A 21,084-nucleotide genomic window follows, 5' to 3' on the forward strand; every position below is an offset into this window, starting at 1 on the left:
TTTTATTGATTGATTACGTCACACACTCAATCAATTAATATATTATGATTAAATTTAAACTATTTATTGCACTTATGACAACAACAAAAAATTATCGCAATTAAATTATTATTATTATTATTATTACAATTTCCTCACTCGAAAAAATAATTAAATAATTAAATAAAACGCAATTATTTTTGATAAGAAATCAAATAAATAAATAAAAAATAAAACAAACCGCAAATCACCCAAAAAAAAAACAAAACCGAAAAGTTTTTTTAACAAAAAAAAAAATTTATTTTTATTTCTCGTTGTTTGTTTCAACTAAAAAACGGAAAAATTGTAACAATGATAAGACAACATCACAATTATTATTATTATTATTATTATTATTTTTTCCTTGATACGTGACGCATACATATACACACAAACACTCACTCACGCACGTAAAAAATTTAACAAAAAAAAAAAGAAAATTCGTTTTTACCGACGACTCAGGGAAAAATCACCTAAAAATAATAATAATGATAATAATAACAACAAAGAATCTTTTTTTTTTTTTTTTTTTTGCTTTGGTAGACGACGACAGAATTTTCTTTATTTTTTTTTTTGCATTTTCTGTTGAATGAACGTCGTGTGATTGTAAATGTTTGAGACGTTCAGTCATATTTTTTTTTAAAAAAAAATTAACAACAAACGAACCTGTTTCATATATATATGTGTATTAGTCACCAAATTAAACAAACGATCTGTTGTTGTTGTTGTTGTTATCACTATTATCATCATCATCATTAATAAACGTAAATTTATTAGTATTATTATTATTCAAAAAATAAATTCGCGTTTTTTTAAATGTTCGTTTAATTAAAATTATTATCACAACACGTGTGCGTTAATAAATAAATAAATTTAATTAATCATCTAAATTATTATTATTATTATTATTATTATTATTATTATTATTACTGATAGTGGGAAAATCATCAAAAATTAAAAAGAAAAATTTTCTTTGATTTTTAATTATAAAAAAAAAATTTCAAAGTGAAAATATTTTTTTTTTTTTTTTACCTACACACGTCGTGTAACGAATTATTATTAATATTATTATTATTATTATTTTCGTCCGAGGATTTATTAAAAAAATACGTTAATTAAAAAAAATTTTTTTATGTTATTTTCATAAATTAATAATAATAATAATAATAAATTTTGAACCTATCAACTTATAAAAACCGACGCACAATTAACTTATTTTATAATTAAAGCAGAAGACTTTTTTTTAAATTTTACTATAAGTTAAACATAGATTTTTTTTTTATAAAAAAAAAAAAAAAAAAACATTGTCGTTCGTCGTGATTTTTTTTTTTTTTTTAATCCGAGCCAAATTCTTTGTAGCATTTTTTTTTTTTTTTTTTTTAAATTAAAAAAAAGTGCCAAAAAAAAAAAAAACCTTTTGCGTGGGAGTCATATGTAGTGAGTGTGTGCGTGTGTGTGAGTGTGTGTTTGCGATTTTAACCTTAAAGGAGAAGAGTTACTTAAGGGGGAAGAGAAAGAGAGAGAGAGAGAGAGAGAGAGATGATTCAAATTTCACTTATTTTGCCATTTTGCCAATGATCGTAATTTTTCTTTTTTTTATTTATTTATTAAAATGAAAATACATAAATTTATTAAAAAAAAAAAAGCCTTGGGGAAAAAAAATCGCATTTAATTTTAAATTTTACATTTTTCATAAATTAGAAATTTTTTATTTTTTTGGTCGCGGTCCCTCCTGTTCCTCCCCCTTCTCTTCCCTTTCCCTTCCCCTCCTCTTCCTACCCCCCCCCCCTACGCATTACTGTTTCGTACGTGGATTTTAATGAAAATTATTTTTTTTAAATTTTGAATTGAAAAATATCTCACCTACAAATCCACGAATGCCTCCTTTTCGTTGAAGAATTTGTAGGAGGTATTAAAAAAGACACGGTTCCTTTATCAGGTATTTTCGATCCATCAGGTTCGGGATCAGATCGAATTTGGGAAATCCTTGAAATCTCATCCATATCAATTGAAGAAGAAGATTCATCAGGAGTTGCTGAACAACAAACAACCGGTAGCCTTAATTCAGGTATCGTCATTTTCGACATTTCCCACATAAACTTTTCACTCTCGAACACTTGAACGGAAAAATTCGATGGAAAAACGACACGACATTATTTTTTTTTCGTAAGAAAAAAAATCGAACGCCATATTTACGTAATTTTTTTTTCCGAAAACGATTTTCGCGCCTTTTTTTTAAAAAAAAAAAAACTTTCGATATTTTATTTCGAACGAGAGAGAAAGAGAGACTCCGAGAGAAAAGTGAAAAGAAAAAAAAACGATTTTATTTAAACGATCGATAATAAATCGTTCGATCTCTCGATTATTTACACGATTAATAAATAAAATAAAATAAAAATTAATAATTAAAATAAATTTAAAACCACATCCGCCGACACGGCGGAAACTTCCAGAACTGAAAGAAAAAGTTGTCTTCGGTATATAATATAGAAGGAAATGACAAGGCGCAGTGAATTCAAAGCGACTCGTCCATGTTTTTTTTTTTTACTCTCTCTCTCTATCTATCTCTATCTCTCTCTGTATCTCTATCTATCTATCTTTATCTCTCTTTTATTTTTTCTCTCATTTATCCCTCTTTTTTTTTGTATCGTCCTTTTTTTTTTCTCCTCTCCTACCTACTTTTTGACTTTCCACCCTTCTTTTTTTTTTTTTGGCCGGTTTTTTTTCATCGAAACCATCCATTTTCTTTTTTTTTTTTTTTAAATTTAAAATTTGCATTTCGGATTTATTTTAATATAGATTTCTTTTCCCTCCCCTCCCCTGCCCTCCCCCCAAAAAAAACCTGATTAGTACGAACAAACAAAACTAATTTATGTATATACTCTTTTTCTTTTTAATTATCATTGAATTGTTTGATTACAATTTGCAATCTCTCTCTCTCTCTCTCTTTCTCTCTCTTTCTCTCCCCCTCTCTCTCTCTCTTTTTTAAGGGGGTTAATTTATAAAAAAAAAATAGGAAATTTAGTATTTACTGGAAAATTCAACAAATTTTCCTTTTTTTTTAAACCTTGAACTACCTGCTCAAATATACTTTTTTCCTCAAATCTGAACGACCTCATTTATCAATCAATTATTATTATTATTATTATTATTATTATTATTATTATTATTATTATTATTTTAATTTAAAGGTCTGGGTAAAATGATTTCACCTTAATTTATTTTTTTTAAAATTGCAATTAAAAAAAATTTTTTTAAATTTAAATATCTCATTACGTCCAACCCTGAAAATATATATATATAAATAATTTTTTTTAATAATATTTAATATATATATTTTTAAACTTTTCATTCCAAACGACTGTTTGGGGGGGGGGCGGGGGGTTTCGATAGATATTTCTAGAAAATTCGTTTGATGTCCAAGTCTATTTCTGATTTGCTTACAAAAAAAAAACCCACATTTTCACATAATGTTAAATGATCCGAGTTTATGTCGTGATATTAAAAAAAAAAAAAAAAAAAAAAATTTTTTTTTTTTTTTTTGAGTTATTCTCACGTTTGCAAAAAAAATTCTTTTTATTGCTTTTAAGTGGGAGACTACAAAAAAAAAAAAAAATTATGAAAAAATAATAATAATAAATTACGCGTTCGCGAATGATTTCCCCTCCCCCTCCACCTCCCCCCACGAAACTCAATTCCATAATTTAAGAAAAAAAAAAAAAATTTTTTTTCGTGCAAAAATATTATTTATTAAAATGGTGACGTAATAATTTTTGTGTAAAAATCAAAAAACAAAAAAAACGGAAACACGTCATCGATTGCATGTTTTTTTCTTGGGGGGAAAGAAGGGGAGGGGATGGGTGGTGGGAAAGCGATGGGGAGAGAGAGAGGGAAATCTCGCGAAGATAAATATTATTTTTTTTTATAGATCGAAATAAACGTTTTAAATAAAATATTAATCATCAAAACAATAAAAAATCATTTTATTTATTTATTTATTTATTTTTTCCACCGAAAAAAAATCTGTTTTTTCAATGGCGGAAAAAAAATAAAAAATAAATAAACAATAATTACCTTTTGTTTGGCACTTTTCCTCATTTTCTCTTTTTATTACTAATTATATTATAAATTTAAAAAGAAAATTCGATTCAATTTTTCGTAAGTAAAAAGTTTTTCCATCTTTTATTTTTATGATGGCAACGCATATATATATTTTTTACTTTTATAAATAAAATAATAATAATAATAATAATAATAATAATAATAATAATAATAATAATAAAACGCGCCACACGGTTTTTCCGCTACCTTTCTAATCCTTTTTGATATATTTACGATTTAAAAATTGGGTAAAAGCTACGAAGAAAAAAAGTTTTTATTAAAATAATGTCGATTCGTGTGTACATATTTTTACGTAAAAACATTTCATCATTTATTATAATTATTATTATTATTATTTCCCTCACCCCTTCCCTCCCAAAATTCGGATTATTTGTTTTTTTTAAATCCTTTTTTATAATTTTTTTTTTTTAAATTAAATTAAAAATTAAATAAACCGAAAATTTATTTTTATTTTGCATAGAAACAGGCTCACGATAATTAATTATACTTGTTTTATTATTATTATTATTATTATTATTATTATTAAAACTTATGTAAAATATATTTTCGGCTTTTGGTAAATGTTCAGTTGTAACAAATGTTTTCAAATGAGGTGTGGTATTTTGCCAAGATGGCAACCCAAAATTCAAAAAGTTTTCTTTTTTTTCTTTTTTTTTTAATAACAAATCGAAACGTAATCGATCTTTTCTTTATTTTGGATTAGGGATGATAACACGACTGATAAGAAATTTTTATTAACGTCTCATCATTCTTTCGATACTACAACTCATTCAACATCATGTTAAACCACCATCTTAACTCAAGTTGTGATTTCCCCCCCCTTCCCCCGTCCCCCCGTCGATTTTTCGAAAATCGTCATCGTATTTTACTAGGGAAAAATAATTCCGTAAAATGTTATTAATAATAATAATAATAATAATAATAATAATAATAATAATAATAATAATAATAATAATAATAATAATAATAATAATAATAATAATAATAATAATAATAATAATAATAAAACTTTTAATAATTGAACGACGTACCAAAGTATACACATACATTTTATTACTGCCCGGAAAGGAAAATAATAATAATAATACGTTTCAAACGTTAATTATTATTATTATTACCCGTATAAGTAAACGAAATGGTAAATAATGTGCGTATTTTTATACCTGATGAAAATTAAACAAAAAAAAAAAAAAAAAATGGCGACAACCGTGAAATAAACACATTCCACTACAATTACACAGTCTCGCGCATCGTTTTCGATCATTATACCAATTACTACTACAATAATAGTAATAATAGTAATAATAATAATAATAATAATAATACAAGCAAATTATTACTTTAATAACAATTAAAAATATTGTGATGATTGCATAAGGAATCATTTCGTGAAATTTTCCATAAATCAAATAAATGGTAAATTGATAATTACGTATCACTCTCTCTCTCTCTCTCTCTCTCTCTCTCACTCATATTACTTTCATAAAAAAAAAAAAAACATTTTTAAGAGTTCCTCCCCTCCCCTCCCCCCAAAAAAAACATTTTTTTTTAAATTCGATAATTTTTCTAATTCAAACAGGTAAACAGGTGGTAATGGTGGTGCATGAGAGACGCGGAAACGTTTTTCCCCCTTCCCCCTCCCCCCATTTGTTGTTGTTGGCGAAATTTATAATAATAACGATTATCTTATCACGACTTTCACTTATTCTCATTTGATTTATATACACTATTTTTTGTTCAATCAGGTTATTTTACTTTTAAATATTATTACTAACTACTTATTAAATAATAGTTTAAAAATTTAAAAACGTTGCAATTTACGTAAACAATTTCTCGTTAAAAAAAAAAAATTACGTAATAATTTCCACGTTTCATTTTTTTTTTTTTTTTTTTTCATTTTAAATTTAAAAACAATTTTTTAAAACTTACCGATAATTATTTGAATTCCAAAAAACCGTTAAAATTAAACGTATAATACTATAAGTACATACCTGAAACAAGAAAAAAAAATCGTTAAAAAATTTTCAATCAATTATTATAATTTTAACGTTTTAATTATGTTTTGAAATTCGAGTAATAAAATTGTCATGTGTACCAACATTTACGGAAAAGTGGAAATTGAAAAGCCTACCATTGATCATACCTATCAAAAATGAACACAAATTGACACTTTGAATTTTTTTTTTTTTTATAATTTATGTTCGAAATTCTAGATTTTTCCACGTTTCGTTGCAATCCCTACTCCCTAGCTTAATTTTTCAACACGTAGAAACAAATAAAGGGGGGGGGGGGATAAAAATTTTAATCCCGACTAAATAATGAATTCAATTCTGACATTTTGAAAATTTATGAATGAAAACTAAGAAAAAATTTAAGATTGTGAAATTCCTTTCTGGAAACTTCTTTCAACTTTGTCCCCTTTAAAACGTCATTACAAAAGGAATATAACAACTATCCCATTTCCACTTTTTTTCTTAAAAAAGGTTAATGAAAAAAAAAAAAAAAAAAAAAATGACCCACTCACTACCTTCGCATGTTCGAACACCAAATCCTTTACATGAAAATAAGGTCGAACCCCTGGATAACGGGAGAAGGTTGAATTTCTCATTTAATAAATAGGTTGAGGGACTTAAAAAAAATTTATTCGTGTTGGGTCAATAAGAATAAAAAAAAAAAGGGGGGGGGCAATGAAAGCGTGTTTTGATAAAAGGTTGATTTTTTTTTTATTGATTTTTATAAGATGAAAGGTGAAAAAGGATTAAACCAACAACTAATTTAATTCAATTAAATTTTAAAAGGTTATTTACATGAGAAGAGGTGCGAAGAGGTGAGGAGGAAAAAATGAAGGATAAAAAAAAAAGTGTGAGAGAGAGATAGAGAGAAAGGGAAAGGAAAAGGAAGAAAAGTAAAACAATTGTTTATTCTTGTGAAAAAAGAAAATTCAATTAGTTTAAGGTTTCAAATTATACGGTCTGGTAACCATACGGTTTATACGACAAATTTTTATTTGTATTTTGACAAATTGTTTTTTTTTTATAAAAAATATTGTTTTTATCACTTTAAAAATTTTTTATTTTGTTTTTCGGAAAATTTGTTCCGGAAATTTCCCCCCCCCCCCAAAAAAAAAAAAAAAATTCACCCCCCAAAGATTATTTTTTTTTTTACTATTTATAACGCCTGTGCGTGTGTGTGTGTGATGCTGTGTGTGACGACGGTAAAAAAAAAAAATTATTTTAATTCAATAAATGCTGTTTTATTATTATTATTATTTGATCGGTGCTGCTGCTGTACGGAAACGACAGCAAACACAGGGAAATCAAAGGGAAAAAAAACCCAATCATTCGCTAAAAAAACTAACATATTCACGTTGTTTAAAAAATATAACGTATTTTTCCCCTTGGAAAATTTTCAAACCGAAAAAAAAAAAAAATTTTATCCTTCGAATTACATGTTAGGCAATTTTTTCTTTTTTTTTTTTTTTTATAAAATGTCTCCCCAATTCCGTGATCTTTTCACATAACCTTTATTTACCTGTCTTTGCGTCAAGTTTTTTAAAGGGCGTTAAGCGATTTATCAATCCGTTGATTATTTTTTTCTTTTTATCGTTAAAACGAAAAAAAAAAAAAAATTTGATCACAAATGTTTACCGCAATTTCCTTTTGCGATCGAGAAAAATCATTGACACAAATTTTTTTTTTTTTTTTTTTCTAGGGTTTGTAATTAATATTAACGGAATTTTTTTTTCTCCCCCGCAAAAGTTTCACACTTTTTTCCTTAACAAATAATTCGTTCGAATTAATTTGTACGTAAAATGTTTAGTATTTTCATGACGTCATGATCATGTTTAGTATTAGTGTGACGTCACGATTTTTATTTTAAAAAAAAAAAACACGAAATAAAACTCACCGAACGTTAGCAAGTGTGTGTCTCCTGTTTCTCAAATACCTATTGGTCTGGTAGCTTTTAAGCTCTTTAATAGATCCTTGCTCGGCTTGCATTTTTGCAACGTTTCCACTTCCGCTTCCTCCAGCATAAGTACTTACTAAAGTACCAGCCGGAACACTTGTTTCACTGCTAGTACTTGTTACACTTCGACTATTTCGCGAACATGGAAATAAATAAACTTTTTTTAAAATGATTTGCCGAATAAAAAAGACATTGTGGTGTTTTGTGTGAGAAAAGCTTTTTTCAAAGGGTTTCCTTAGAGAGAGAGAGAGAGGAAAAGAAAATTTAGGAAAAGAAAAATGTTGAAACAAAATGGTGGAGAGAGAGAGAGAGAGAGAATCCCTTAGAAAAAAGCTTCATCGAAATCACCACAAACCTTATTTTCTTTTTTCTTCTGCCTTTAATCAAATAAATATTTGATATGCTGCAAGTAGGTGAAGGAGAGCTTTGAAATTGTCTCGAATCTTCCGAACCACGATGATCTTTTCTGATGCTAGAGTTTTTAGAAAAAAAAGTCGAACTCGATGAAGAATCGTCACCATTTTGCTTTTTTTCGATTTTTTCGATATCGTGAAGCTGAGTTTGCAATGATATCAGCAAAGGCGGATCCGATGATTTTTCACATTCGATATCTTTTTCTTTATCATTATCTCCCTCCGTTCTGAACAACTGATGATCGTGGTTCTCTTTTCCGCAAATATTTTCCTCTATTTCTAATGATTTTCCCCTGCCCTGGCGGCAGGGACAACACTTGCACAACTTTCCCCCCACCACGAAACTATTTCCAACCTTTATTTAAGTTTTCGATTAATTTTTCATTTATTTAATGGATCCTCATTTTTAATATTTGCGAGAGAGGAGGAAAAAAAAAAAAAAAAAAAAACAATTTTTTTTTTTTTCTTCAAAATGTTGAAGATTTTCAAATCACTGGATCTCCGCCCTAGAAATTAGTTTTTTTTTTTCTCTCTCTCTCTCTCTCTCTCTCTCTCTCTCTCTCTCCCTATCTTTCTCATTCAATTCATTTTTCCTTTTTGTTTTTTTTTTTTTTTTTCCTTGACAATTTTATTACTCTGGAAAATAATTTAATATTTCTGATATATTCCCTTAAAGACCAAAAAAAAAAAAAAAAAAAGAGAGAGAGAGAGAAAGAAAGTGCGTGTAAAACTTATTTTTGACTTATAAATATAAATAAACTATCACTGTTCAATAAATAATAAATTTTCTTAAATTAATTTATTGTTTTCATTACATGTTTTGGCGCAAATTTCTTAAAATAATAACTCTTTTTTAAAATCTGGCAAAAACAAAAGACGCATAAATAAAAAAGAGACTTATTTTTAAAATGATTTTTATAATTAATAGGTCAATAACCTTAAGTATTATTTACATAATTACTTGAAAACCATTAAAATTTATATATAAATGGATGAATGGCACCATCGTTTTATTATTATTAAACGCGACACAGAAAATGACGTTAGTATTGATAATAATAATTATTGATTACGTGAGAAAAACAATTGGGCCCAACACAAACCCTTTCCCCCCCCTGGAAACAGGAAAATTATCTACTTTTACAACTTGAATAATTTTCAATTTTTTTTTTTTTTTGTTTAATGGCTCCCCAAATTTATAAATAATAATTTTTTAGTCGTTTCATAGTGTCCACAAATTTGTTATGATTAATGATTATGTAATTAATTTCAAATAAAATTATTGTTTTTTTTTTTTATGTGTGTAAATTAATCAAAATTCACACAAAACTTTTATTGTTATTTATACGTTGTAAAACAAACAAACAAACAAACAAAATTTGTTTCTTTTTTTTTTTTTAACAAACATAATCGATAAATTAGGTTTTTTTTTTTTTTTAAATTAAATTTCAATCTATAAAATTTAGAAAACTTTTTGTACGAGTAAAAAAGCTAATCAGTGTAATAAAAATTATTGAAGGATTACTACACATTTTTTTTTTTTAAATTTTAATCTAACTAAAACGTAATAAAAATTTTTCGCTCTTTTTTTTATTATTAATCGATTTTTAATTTTGAAATAAATTTTTTTCTTTTTTTTTTTTTGGTATATTTAAATTAAACTCCTCGAACTGAGTAAACGCACACACACACATGCACACACCATAATGCAAGAAAATTTTTTAAAAAAAATATGGCCGCCTTAAGAAAACATTTTGTGTTTTAATGCTTGTAAAAAGTATTATTCCCTCATAAAAACACACAGTTAAACTGTAAAAAGAGGTATTTGTACCTCCATTATCAGGTACTTTCACGTTAAAAACGTTTTATCTCGAAAATTATCATCATTCACCTTTTTCTTACAATCGTTATCATTATGTTCGGCAAGTAAAATTACCGTAATTTATTTATTTATTTTTTTTGTAAATTATAAAAAAAAAACTCCCCTGGAATTAATCAAACATTCTTCATTTAAATTTTCATTCAAATTTTTTCAATCAAATTTTGTCAATCAAACATTCCCACTTTTAATTCAGCCATTTTATCTCTTATCAACTCTAGTAAATAATCTAAAACATTTTCAAATTATTTTAACGGCTTTTTATTATGTAATTTTTATAGTTTTCTCTCTCTCTCTCTCTCTCTCTCTCCGACATTACATTGGAAAAATTTAACGGTTAAAAAAGGCAATTATTTTCATTTGTATTCCATGTTTAAAAAAAAAAAACAACAAAACCTGATTTTCTCAACCGATATTGGTCGTTTACGTAATAACACAACCTAAATTTTTTTTTTTTTTTTTTTAAATTAAATTCTACAATACGATCGATTATCATTATTATTATTTTTTATTAAAAAGTTTATAAAATAAAATAAAATATAATTATTTATTTTCTCCTTCTTCTTTTTCTCCGAAAAAAAAAAAAAAAAATAGAAAAAAAGAAAACGCGGATTTAATTGCACATAATAAAATTAAATTAAAATGTTAAAGTTATTGAGGTCAAATGACAAACTTATCCTTTTTTATTATTATTATTATTATTATTATTATTATTATTATTATTAAGCAATTTGACGTAATAAAATAATGAAAGATAATTTACGCCTTAAACAAAATATAATAATAATAATAATAATAATAATAATAACTGCCACGCTGTTGATAATAAAATTATTTTACTTTTACTGTTGTTGGTAAAATAAAACAGCGGGTTCATTGTTCATCTTCGATTCAATTTTTATTTTTACTTTTTTTTTCTACTACTTTCCCCCCACTCTCCCTTCCTCCCTCCCCCTCCTTTTTATTTCATTTTCAACGATTTCGAAAAATAAATTATTGCTCGCGTTGTTTTCGAAAAGATAAATTAATTAATTAATTCCACTTTATTAAATTTCGAAAGAAGACAACAAAAATTGCGACGACGATGATGATTATTGTAAACGATCAAAAGAAAAAAAAATTTAAACCCCCCTTCCCCCCCCCTTCAAAAAAAAAAAACAGCAACAGCAACAACATAATTGAATAAAATTCTTTTTTCTCCCTCTCCCTCTCTCTCTCTCTCTCATTTCGATTAATTATAACTTAAGCCAAAAATAAAAAGTTTTGAAATCTTACTGAAAACTAAAAGATACCTAACAGAAAAAAAAAAAAAAAAATTTCTAAAGTTGGTAAAACTTACAAAAAAAAAAAGAAAAGAAAAGATGTTTTTCTCTAGGGCATAAGAAAAAAATTTTCTTTTTTCTCCCTATCAGCAAAAAAAAAAAAAAAAAAAAAAATGTCAAATAAAGAACCAACAACAGTTTGAGGCAACACAAATTTTTCTGCTTTTCCATTTTTAAAAAAAATAAAAATTAATTTAAAATTTTTTTTTTTAAATTTTCGATATTGAATTTATTTTTAATTATTTTCTACCTCCCCCCCCCGTCTCCCCATCTCCTTCTCTTTTCCTTCGAAAAAAAGAAAAAAAAGAAAAGAGAAAAAATTTTAAAAATAAAATTTAATTAGGTTCCTTTGGACTAAGTAGAAAGAAAAACTCCAGAGATTTTATAATTAAAAAAAAAAAAAAAAAAAAATTTTTTTTTTTTACTCTTTCCGGTTGAGCAGACTAATTATTAACCGTGAAATATTTTCCATTAAAAAAAAAAAAATTATTTTTATTTATTAATAATAATAATAATAAACAATAAATAAATAAATAATCTAATAATAATAATAATTTTTTTTTTTTATTAATAGCAAACGCGACTTAAAAATAAATTAAATTTTTTTTCCTTTTTTTTTCTGTTGCTTTTTAAAAGGAAAAGCGGGAGATGAAAAAAGGGAGGAAAAATGGGAGAGTGAGGGGTAGAGGAGGAGGAAAGGGGAGGGAAGAAAAGGAGTAAGGAAGGAAGCGTCGAAAAAAAAAGAAAAAAGAAAAGTTTATTTAGATTTCGACTTAGCGGATAATTTAAATTTTCTTTTTTTTTTTTTTTTTTTTCTAAACCGAAAATTACTTTTAAAGAGAAATTTTTTTAAAATCTAAATAAATATATATTCCCGTCTAGCCCTAATTTGTTTTTTTTTATTCTAGAAATTTCTAAAAATGACTTTTTTCCTTATCACTATAAATGAAATTTTCAATACTACGACAAATAAAATTCCAGTTTTTTTTAAACCTTTTTAAAAATTTATATTAGCGTGCGTATAACGTTAAAAAGAAAATTTTTTTAATTTTTTTTTTCTTTGTCGTTCGGGATAAAAAAAAACGGGACGGAAAATTTTTTTTTTTTAACATCATAAAAGAAAAGTTTTTTTTTTTACTACACATTTGAATTGTTCGTTAAACTCAAAATAAGCACACAAAGCTTTGTAAGGTACATTAAAACCCCAATTTTCACCAAAAAAAAAGAAAATTTTTTTAATACGATTTTTTATCCTTCATTAAAAACGCTCAAAAAAAAATGAAAAATAAAATAAATAAATAAATTTTAGGGCACAAACACGACTACATACTACCTTCCCTTCCCTTCCCTCTCTTTCCCCCCATGGGAGTCCTCCGCCCCACCTCCATTTTTAAAACGTGTATACGAACCGCCTAATAAATATCATCATCATCATCATCATTATTATAATAAATTCCCGAATTTTTTTTTTTTTTTTTTTTTCATTTACTTAATCTCAATCCCATCAATTATTCGTTAAGTGCGTGTGCGTGTGAGTGTGTGTGTGTGCGTTTTATTAACCGATCGTAAACATGTTGCATAGAATCGAAACAACTTATTATTATTATTATTATTATTATAGGTTCGTAATTCCCTTTCTATCGCGTGTCTGTATATATGTATAAGCAGTTGAATAATTTCAACAGTTTTCGATCCGTGACCTAAATGAATTACTATGCCAAATTACAAACAATGAATATAAAATCAAGGACTCGAAAATTTTAAATCAGAGAATGAGTTAGTTAGGAAAATCAAATTATAATTTTTAAATTTTTTCTTTTTCATTTTCTTTTGAATATAAAAATCGTTCGAGATTTTCAATAACGAATTTCTAACGGTAAAAAAAAAAAAATTGTATACAACAGCCAGAGAGAGAGAGAGAGATAGAGATAGAGATATACTTGAAATCGAGATTTTATTATCATTGAACGAAAACCCAATGTTTGCAATTAATTTTATGGCATGTAAATAAAAAATTCTAAGGGTGGAAATTATGTGTTAGATATATATACCAAAACCTTTTTTTTTTTTTTGCCAGATTTTTAGAGTTTTATTAAAAATGGTAAAAAATTTGCAACCGATATTTCATTATTAATACTGATCGTTTCTTTCCCTCCCCCGCTCCCCTCCCCCCCCCTCCCCCGTAGCGATACGCAGACATTTTTGTTTTTTTTTTTTTTAATTTTTAAAAACATTCAATTTTTGAAAAAAAAAAAAATTTTTGTGAAAGAGCAAAAAAAAAAAAAAAAGAATTCCAAAGTGATTTTTAAAACTTCTTTTTCTTTTCTCTCTCTTTACCCCTTACCCTTTTCCGCCCCTTCCGCCCCCTGTCGTCTCCCCTTATGAAAAACTGTTGGGAAATTTTTTTCTTTTTTATATACAAAAGTAAACATCGATTCTTTTTTTTTTTTAATATTAAAAACCATAAAAAAAAAAAAAAAAAAGGAAAATTATGGTTAGATTATTCTTCCTCTGGCACCTTTACCCTTTACAAACACATTTATATACGAGTATATATATATTCGATCGATGCCACAATTTATTTATGACGTAATAAAACCTTTGTTTTTTTTTTTTTTTTTTAATTATTCATTTTTTAACTGATTAAAATTTTTGTAAAAATATATGTATACGTGTTTAAAAAAAAAAAAAAAAAAAAAAAAGAAAGAAAATAGAAAAGGATTCGATCCGTAACGATCACCTGCACGTTACCGAAATATCCCGACAAGATTTTTTTCCCTTTTTTTTTTTCTTTTCTTTTATTCCATCCGTTTTTTTTTTTTTATTATTTTCCTTATTTTCTTTCTTCTTTTTTCTTTTTTTTAACACTGCACTTGCACAGCACAAACACAAAACCGATTCGGGCTCAAACAAAAAAAAAAAGAACCTGACGTTTAACCTGACGCATGAGGAAATTTGTAGCCCATTCGGGCAGAATCACTGTTTCGATTTCAAGGGAGGAATGAGGGGGGAGGGAGGGGTAAGGGATTAAACAAATTGTTAAAAATTTAACGAATTACATCAACGTGAAATTATTTTTTTTTAAAAAACAAACCGGAACCGAAAACCGGTTATAAATTATTATTACCGATTATAATATTAAATGTAAAACAACAACAACCAACACGTTTATTATTATATCCATTTTACTTTAAATTCGCCGTTGGATAAATATGTCGGAAATAGGAAAGCGAAGAAAGGCGATTGTACCGCTGTTCGCGGTGGCTGCGCGAAACTAATAAGTTTTCGACGTCGATATGAAAGCTAAAAAATTAATAAACGGGAGAAATGTCAGCGCGGTGAAAAGAAAACTCTGCGCCTTTTTTCCACCATTTTATTTATTTACTAGAAAGATCTGCAAATGGAGTAACAACTTTTGCTATAAAATGAAATTTTTTTTTCCTTTTTTTTTTTTTCTTTTTTCTATTCATTGTGTAAAATAAAGTTATTTTTATCATTTTTTAAATTGGGAGTTAATTAAATTTGCTCGTAATTAATTCGTTTAAACGTTTTACGAAAAATTTCAAAAAAAAAAAAAAAATAGTAGATTTTTATGTAAATCGATCGATGTTTACCTTTTTTCGTTATTTATAGAAATTATTCGAATAATATTATTATTATTCTCCTTCTTCTTCTTATTCTTCTTCACTCAATATTATTATTATTATTATTATTATTTAATCCAGTCAATCCGTTAATAATAAAAAATTTTAAAACTTACCTGTAAAAAAAAAAAAAAAAAACAAATTTTTAAAACCATTATCATTACATAATTTTTGTAATTAAAAAAAAAAAAACAAACAAAAAAATTTTTTTAAGAGCTTTGTTAAAAACAAGATTTTTGTTTTTAAAATTCATTTAAAAACGTTAATTAATTAATTGATCTAGAAAGCATTTCTCAACTTTAAAAAAAAAAAATTAACTAATTAGACGTTAGATTTTAAAATTTTTTTAATGAGCGTTAAATTAATTTAATAAAACTTTTTTTTTTTTTTATAAAATCTTTTACATAATACAATAATATATAAAAATACAACATGCATGTGAAATAATTTGTTTTACAAAAAAAAAAAAAAAAAAATATTTTTAATAATAATGATAATACATTTTCAACTCTCACCTTTTATAAACGTTTGTTGCGGATGGACAACTTCCTCTGCTTTTTAAAACGACATTTTTTAATGCAGAAAAACTATTTTGCGTTTGAAATTGTGGTGCTGATGTTCTTTTTTTACACCATGGTGATTTTTTATTTCCAACGTTTTCCCATAAATGTAATATTGAGGGATAAATATCTGTTATTCCTTCATTTTCCGAAAGTGTTTTACTACTCCTTAATGTTTTTGCCATGTTTCATGTGTCTCTCTTGATGATTTCCTTTGATTTTTATGTTTCACAACCGCAACAACCACCATCACCATCACCATCACCACCAAACATTATAATAAACGTGGAAAAAAAATTTTTTTCCCCTTTCCTTCGTTAATAATTACACATATTAACGACATATTTTAATTATGCGAATGACGCCCCCCTCCCCAGAGCTTTAGTATAAGACCCTAATTCGTAGGGTCCCAATAATTATTAATAAATAATAATAATAATCATATGAAAGGTAATTTTGTTCAACGCAATTAAATTTGTTATAGTAATTTTTTTTTTTTTTTAAACGTTTTAATGGGTATAATTTAATTTAAATTTATTAAAAGTTTGTAAAATTTTAAACTTTTTACATTAAATTTTAATTTCGGTAACTTTTTTTTTTTTTTATAATTTTTTTATCAAACAATATCGTTAAGGCAAAGTTAAAATGAAAAAGTTTTATTATTATTTGATTTTATTTAAAAATTTAAAACAAAAAGAGGGAATGATTTGATTGACTTTTTGTTATTAAAAAAATTTAAATTTGTGTTTTACTACATACCAAAAAAAAAGTTTTTAATACAATGTCACTAATAATTTGAAACGATAAAATGCATCAGAATTTCCAGCGCATGATTTTCCGCGGTTTTTACATTTTTCAAAAACTCCGAGCAACACTTTTGGCAAAATCGCGTTGTCATGGTAACCGTTTAAAAAAAAAAAAAAATCCTCAAACGACCTGATAACCCGACTCGATGATACTATTTTTTTTTTTTTTTAAATAATAACAATAAATACGGTTTAAACTTTTTTAAAACGTCATTGTTATATAATAAAAAAAAAACACTAATTTAAAAACTTTTTAATTTTATTAAAGTTTAATGTGGATCTTCAAAGAAAAACTTGTATAAATTTTTTTTTTTCACCACAAATTACCGTTACTTCTTAGTTAACCTTTTCGAATAAACCTTTCTCTTTATAATAGAAAAACAAAACAAATGTAAAACCGGACCTCTAGCGGATTATTTTACAACTATAACTTTTTTAACCGAATTTAAGACCTCTTGCGGTAATTACAAATAAAAAGTTTTATTTTGTTTTTTTTAAAATTTATGTTATTTAATGTTAATTGCGTTTATTTAAAAGTGTTAGAAATTATTAAAATTTTTAATTGAGTCAAATGATTTTTCTATAATTTATTTAAACGTTTATTAAATAACTAAGGTTAATTTTATCAGATGAACGTTAAAAAATCAAAAAACTTTTATGTTTTATATACCATGCATATTCAATAGTACTCAACTAAAAATAATTTTTTTTTGTTTTTTGATTGATTTTTTTTGTTAGAATTATTAAAAACTTTTCTTCTAATAATATTTTAATTTCTGTAGAATTCTATCATCTGTCTAATCTATCTTTTTCTATTTAAATTTCAAATTATCTAATCATTTTTTCAAAATCTTAATGATATCTATGAATCTAAGTAATATGCTTTTCAATTTATTTTATTATTATTTTTAGTGGACAGATATATATATATTTTTTTTAAATAAAAAATTATACAGCTTTGTAAAATTTTAAATGAGGATTATATATATATATTTCCAAAAAAAAAAAAATAAATTTTTACAACTTATTTATCAAAAAAAAAAAAAAAAAAAAGAAAAAAAAAAATCTTTATTAGAAATAATAATTTGGTCAGCAAGCCAAAACAATGGATCTTTTATCACGATTTTTTCCTCTTGATATGGTTCTAGCCTTGAAAGCAGCCGCATTTGCTAAATACTAAAAATAAACAATATTTTTCTAATTTCTGTTTTAAAACTTTATTTTAACAAACGGTTAAAAATAGTTTGAAAAGAAAATTTACCCTATCATGTTTGGATTGCTTTAAATCAGCACTAGTCATAGATGATATTTTATCACCTAAATCGAATATTTCTCTGACGAAGCGATTTTCTGCCAAATGATAATTTGTACCAGAACCCAATACTGAACAAAACATATCATACTGTTTTTTTCTACACCAGGTATCCAGTAAAAGCATTTCTTGTCCGAATTTAACATGTATATCTGGATTTATATCTTCCTGCAAAAAGAACAAAGATTAATAATATAATTAAAGTAAATTTTACAAAATTCCAAATCGACAAAACTTACTTCAATAAAATGTAAAATATCTCTAAAACTAGATCTTTGAGTTTTTCGATCTTTTTTAGCTCTGTATCTATTTGAATCATTTGCTAGCTGTTTAAGAGTTTCGCACAATGAATCAAAATAACTTTCACCAAAATCTGTAGCAAAATTTCTCCCTAATTCATAAGCTAAGCAAATACATTCTCCAGCAGCCATCCTTACATCCAAATAATTAGAGTCTAACAATTCACCTAATTTTTCTATTGAACTAAAAAAAAAAAGAAAAAATTAGTTTTTTTAATAAAAAAAAAAATAATAATAGTAGATATTTTAAATTTGTCAAAAGCAATACGATATATAATTACGGTAACATATCAGAATGACTTTCATTAGAAGACATAAACGTGTATACATCAGAAGGGCTCAAAAGAGTGAGCAAAAGATTCCAGGAAGACAAAGCAGCAGCATGCAAATTGGCTTCTTCAGCAGTAATATTGGGCATTGAACCATTGCCTATATTCACAAAAAGTATATTTATTTATTTTTACTTTACAAAAAATAAAATGAATTGATAATGGGAAAAAAATTAATGAACATTACTTTTTAAATATGATCCGCAAAAAATTTCTTCTAATGATTGCATTGGTTCAATAATATCATTCAATTCACTTCCAGCCAAAAAATTAATTAAGGCAAGTGCATAGCAACTCTGTAAAGTAAAAACTTGATGCATACAATCAAATAATTAAAATAAGTCAGCAGAATTATCCATTAAAACTTTAATCTTTTACTTTTGCTCGAGCTTGAATTTGAACGCTAAGATCACGAGACAATGACTGCAGCAAAGGTCCTAAACTTTTTCGCAAATCATAAGCCAAATCATCCAGTTGAAAGCAAAGAAGAATGGCTAAATTGGCTGCAGACGATTGTTCCTGTCCTCGACCTTTCTTCAAGCATTTTTCAATGGCATCAGTGATGGTCATTCGCCTTTGAAAAAAATAATATATTTTATGTGACGCATTTATTATTTTTAAAAAAAATTCAAATATTTGTTTCAAGGAAAATATTTAAAAAAAAAAAAAAATCATAATTTAATTGGAATTGAAAACTTTTATAAACAAACTAAAATAAATTGTTGCCTTCAATGTCACCTAGTAGCAATGTACTAAAAACAAATACTAATAGTAAAAAAAAAAAAAAAACAACTAATTATGTATAAATAGTCTAAATGTCAAGGTCATTAATGCTTCATAATAAACAAACAAGAGAGAGAGAGAGAGCCTAAAAGAATTATATTAAGAACCTGTCATTGATAAAATCAGGTACGATTTTTTTTGTAAAAGCTGTAGAAATCGATTCCAAACATGAAATTCTCCTTTGGGTTGACTTTTCTCCCAAACCATCGATAGCTTCTTTTAATTTTTCTTCAAAAATTTCTTCTTGGCTTGCTTCATCAACTTCTTCCGAACCTTCTTCGACAATACTTCTGTTATCTGAATGACTAGTAATTATACTAGCATTATCAAAATTAGAATCTTCATCTGAAGTTTCCACTTTCAATTTCCCCACTAACCCTAACAAAAAAAAAGGAAATTTTAAAAATAAATAGTACTTTGAAATCGACTTAAAAGAAAAACATATTTTTCATTCTAAAATTTAAATTACATATTTTAAAAGCCAATTTACTAAAGAGTGGAAAAAATAATTAGGACTTTTTCCCTTAAAAGGTTTAAAGAAGCTAATTAGTTTTAATTAAATTATTGAAAGAATTTATGTAAAATAGTTTAAAATTTAAAGAAAATTTTTAAAATTAAAAAATTTAATTAAAAATGATAATACTCAATTACAAGGTTACCAAGTCGTAATACACACATATCATAGTAACCACAACATATGGTGCAATATTATTAAACAATCTAATTTTTAAAAAATTTTTAAAATAAAATAATATTTTAGAATTAATCAAATATTATGATGTTAATCCTTTCAGGTTTTATTAAAGAAAAACGATAATAATAGTTAAAAAAAAAAAAAAAAAATGAATAAAATTTAAGTTGAGAATATGGTTTTTTCTACATGTAGATGTTCAAAACTTACCTTTAACTTTTCTTTTTCCCTTGGGCATGATTCCAAAACTATAATAAATTTATAAATAATAAACAATCAAGAACCTATACTTTTAAAAGCATATTTATTAGCACAAATATTTTTAACTGAATTGCAAGAAAAAAAAATTTTAAAGTTAAGCTGCATGGTTTCTCAATCTCGCACCAAAACGAGGTCACTCAAAATCAATTTCTTACGATTAATAAAAGAAAGTAACAACTGAGTTATTTTTAATTTAAATCATAGTCCCTTTTAACATTAAATTAAAAACAAACTTTTTATTCTTAAAAATGGTACTTTTGATATAAAATAAGCCTAAAAAACCTATCATTTAAAATTTCAATTTCAAATTTACCAACCTTACTCGGATATTTTCTTACTCGCGGTATATAACTTATTACATAATAAAATGTTGACTGCCCTGTATTGAACTTGAAAAAAAAAAAAAAAAAAAAAGTTATTTTTCTATTTTAAAAAAAATGCTGATTCCAAGTATTTATTTTCGTCGTTTTTTTTTTTATTATAAAATTTGAGTAAATCGTAATATTGTGAGATGACGCATATAATTTAAAAAAAACTTTTTTAACTTAATAAAATTGTTATCCTATTTATTTTTATTTTCCAACTGTAAAAAAAAAAAAAATTCTTTAATATACCGTTATTGAGAAAATGTGATAAGCTTTATTTATTGACATTTAATTACTTTTTGCTAATCACTAAT

The 21,084-nt window shown here is 25.5% G+C and overlaps 3 protein-coding genes across 3 annotated transcripts; all 3 read right to left on the bottom strand.

Annotated features, from left to right (window-relative positions):
- Window positions 1-1,446: 1,446 nt before the first annotated feature.
- On the bottom strand, window positions 1,447-2,114 carry Phum_PHUM047040 (uncharacterized protein; the record flags this gene model as incomplete). Its single annotated transcript, XM_002423237.1, has 2 exons — window positions 1,447-1,498; window positions 1,882-2,114. 2 exons carry the CDS (start codon window positions 2,112-2,114, stop codon window positions 1,447-1,449), a joined length of 285 nt encoding a protein of 94 aa, XP_002423282.1.
- Window positions 2,115-8,042: 5,928 nt separating this feature from the next.
- Window positions 8,043-9,491, bottom strand: Phum_PHUM047050 (uncharacterized protein; the record flags this gene model as incomplete). The annotated part of the gene is made up of 4 exons (XM_002423238.1): window positions 8,043-8,235; window positions 8,462-8,874; window positions 9,155-9,188; window positions 9,481-9,491. 4 exons carry the CDS (start codon window positions 9,489-9,491, stop codon window positions 8,043-8,045), a joined length of 651 nt encoding a protein of 216 aa, XP_002423283.1.
- Window positions 9,492-17,819: 8,328 nt separating this feature from the next.
- On the bottom strand, window positions 17,820-20,382 carry Phum_PHUM047060 (uncharacterized protein; the record flags this gene model as incomplete). The annotated part of the gene is made up of 8 exons (XM_002423239.1): window positions 17,820-17,906; window positions 17,992-18,210; window positions 18,282-18,517; window positions 18,642-18,770; window positions 18,858-18,966; window positions 19,049-19,244; window positions 19,561-19,831; window positions 20,355-20,382. The coding sequence occupies 8 exons, from the start codon at window positions 20,380-20,382 to the stop codon at window positions 17,820-17,822; spliced, it is 1,275 nt and encodes a 424-aa protein (XP_002423284.1).
- Window positions 20,383-21,084: the final 702 nt, after the last annotated feature.

Source organism: Pediculus humanus, genomic scaffold, assembly GCF_000006295.1.
Source record: "Pediculus humanus corporis 1103172107399 genomic scaffold, whole genome shotgun sequence".
Taxonomy (NCBI): Eukaryota; Metazoa; Arthropoda; class Insecta; order Psocodea; family Pediculidae; genus Pediculus; species Pediculus humanus.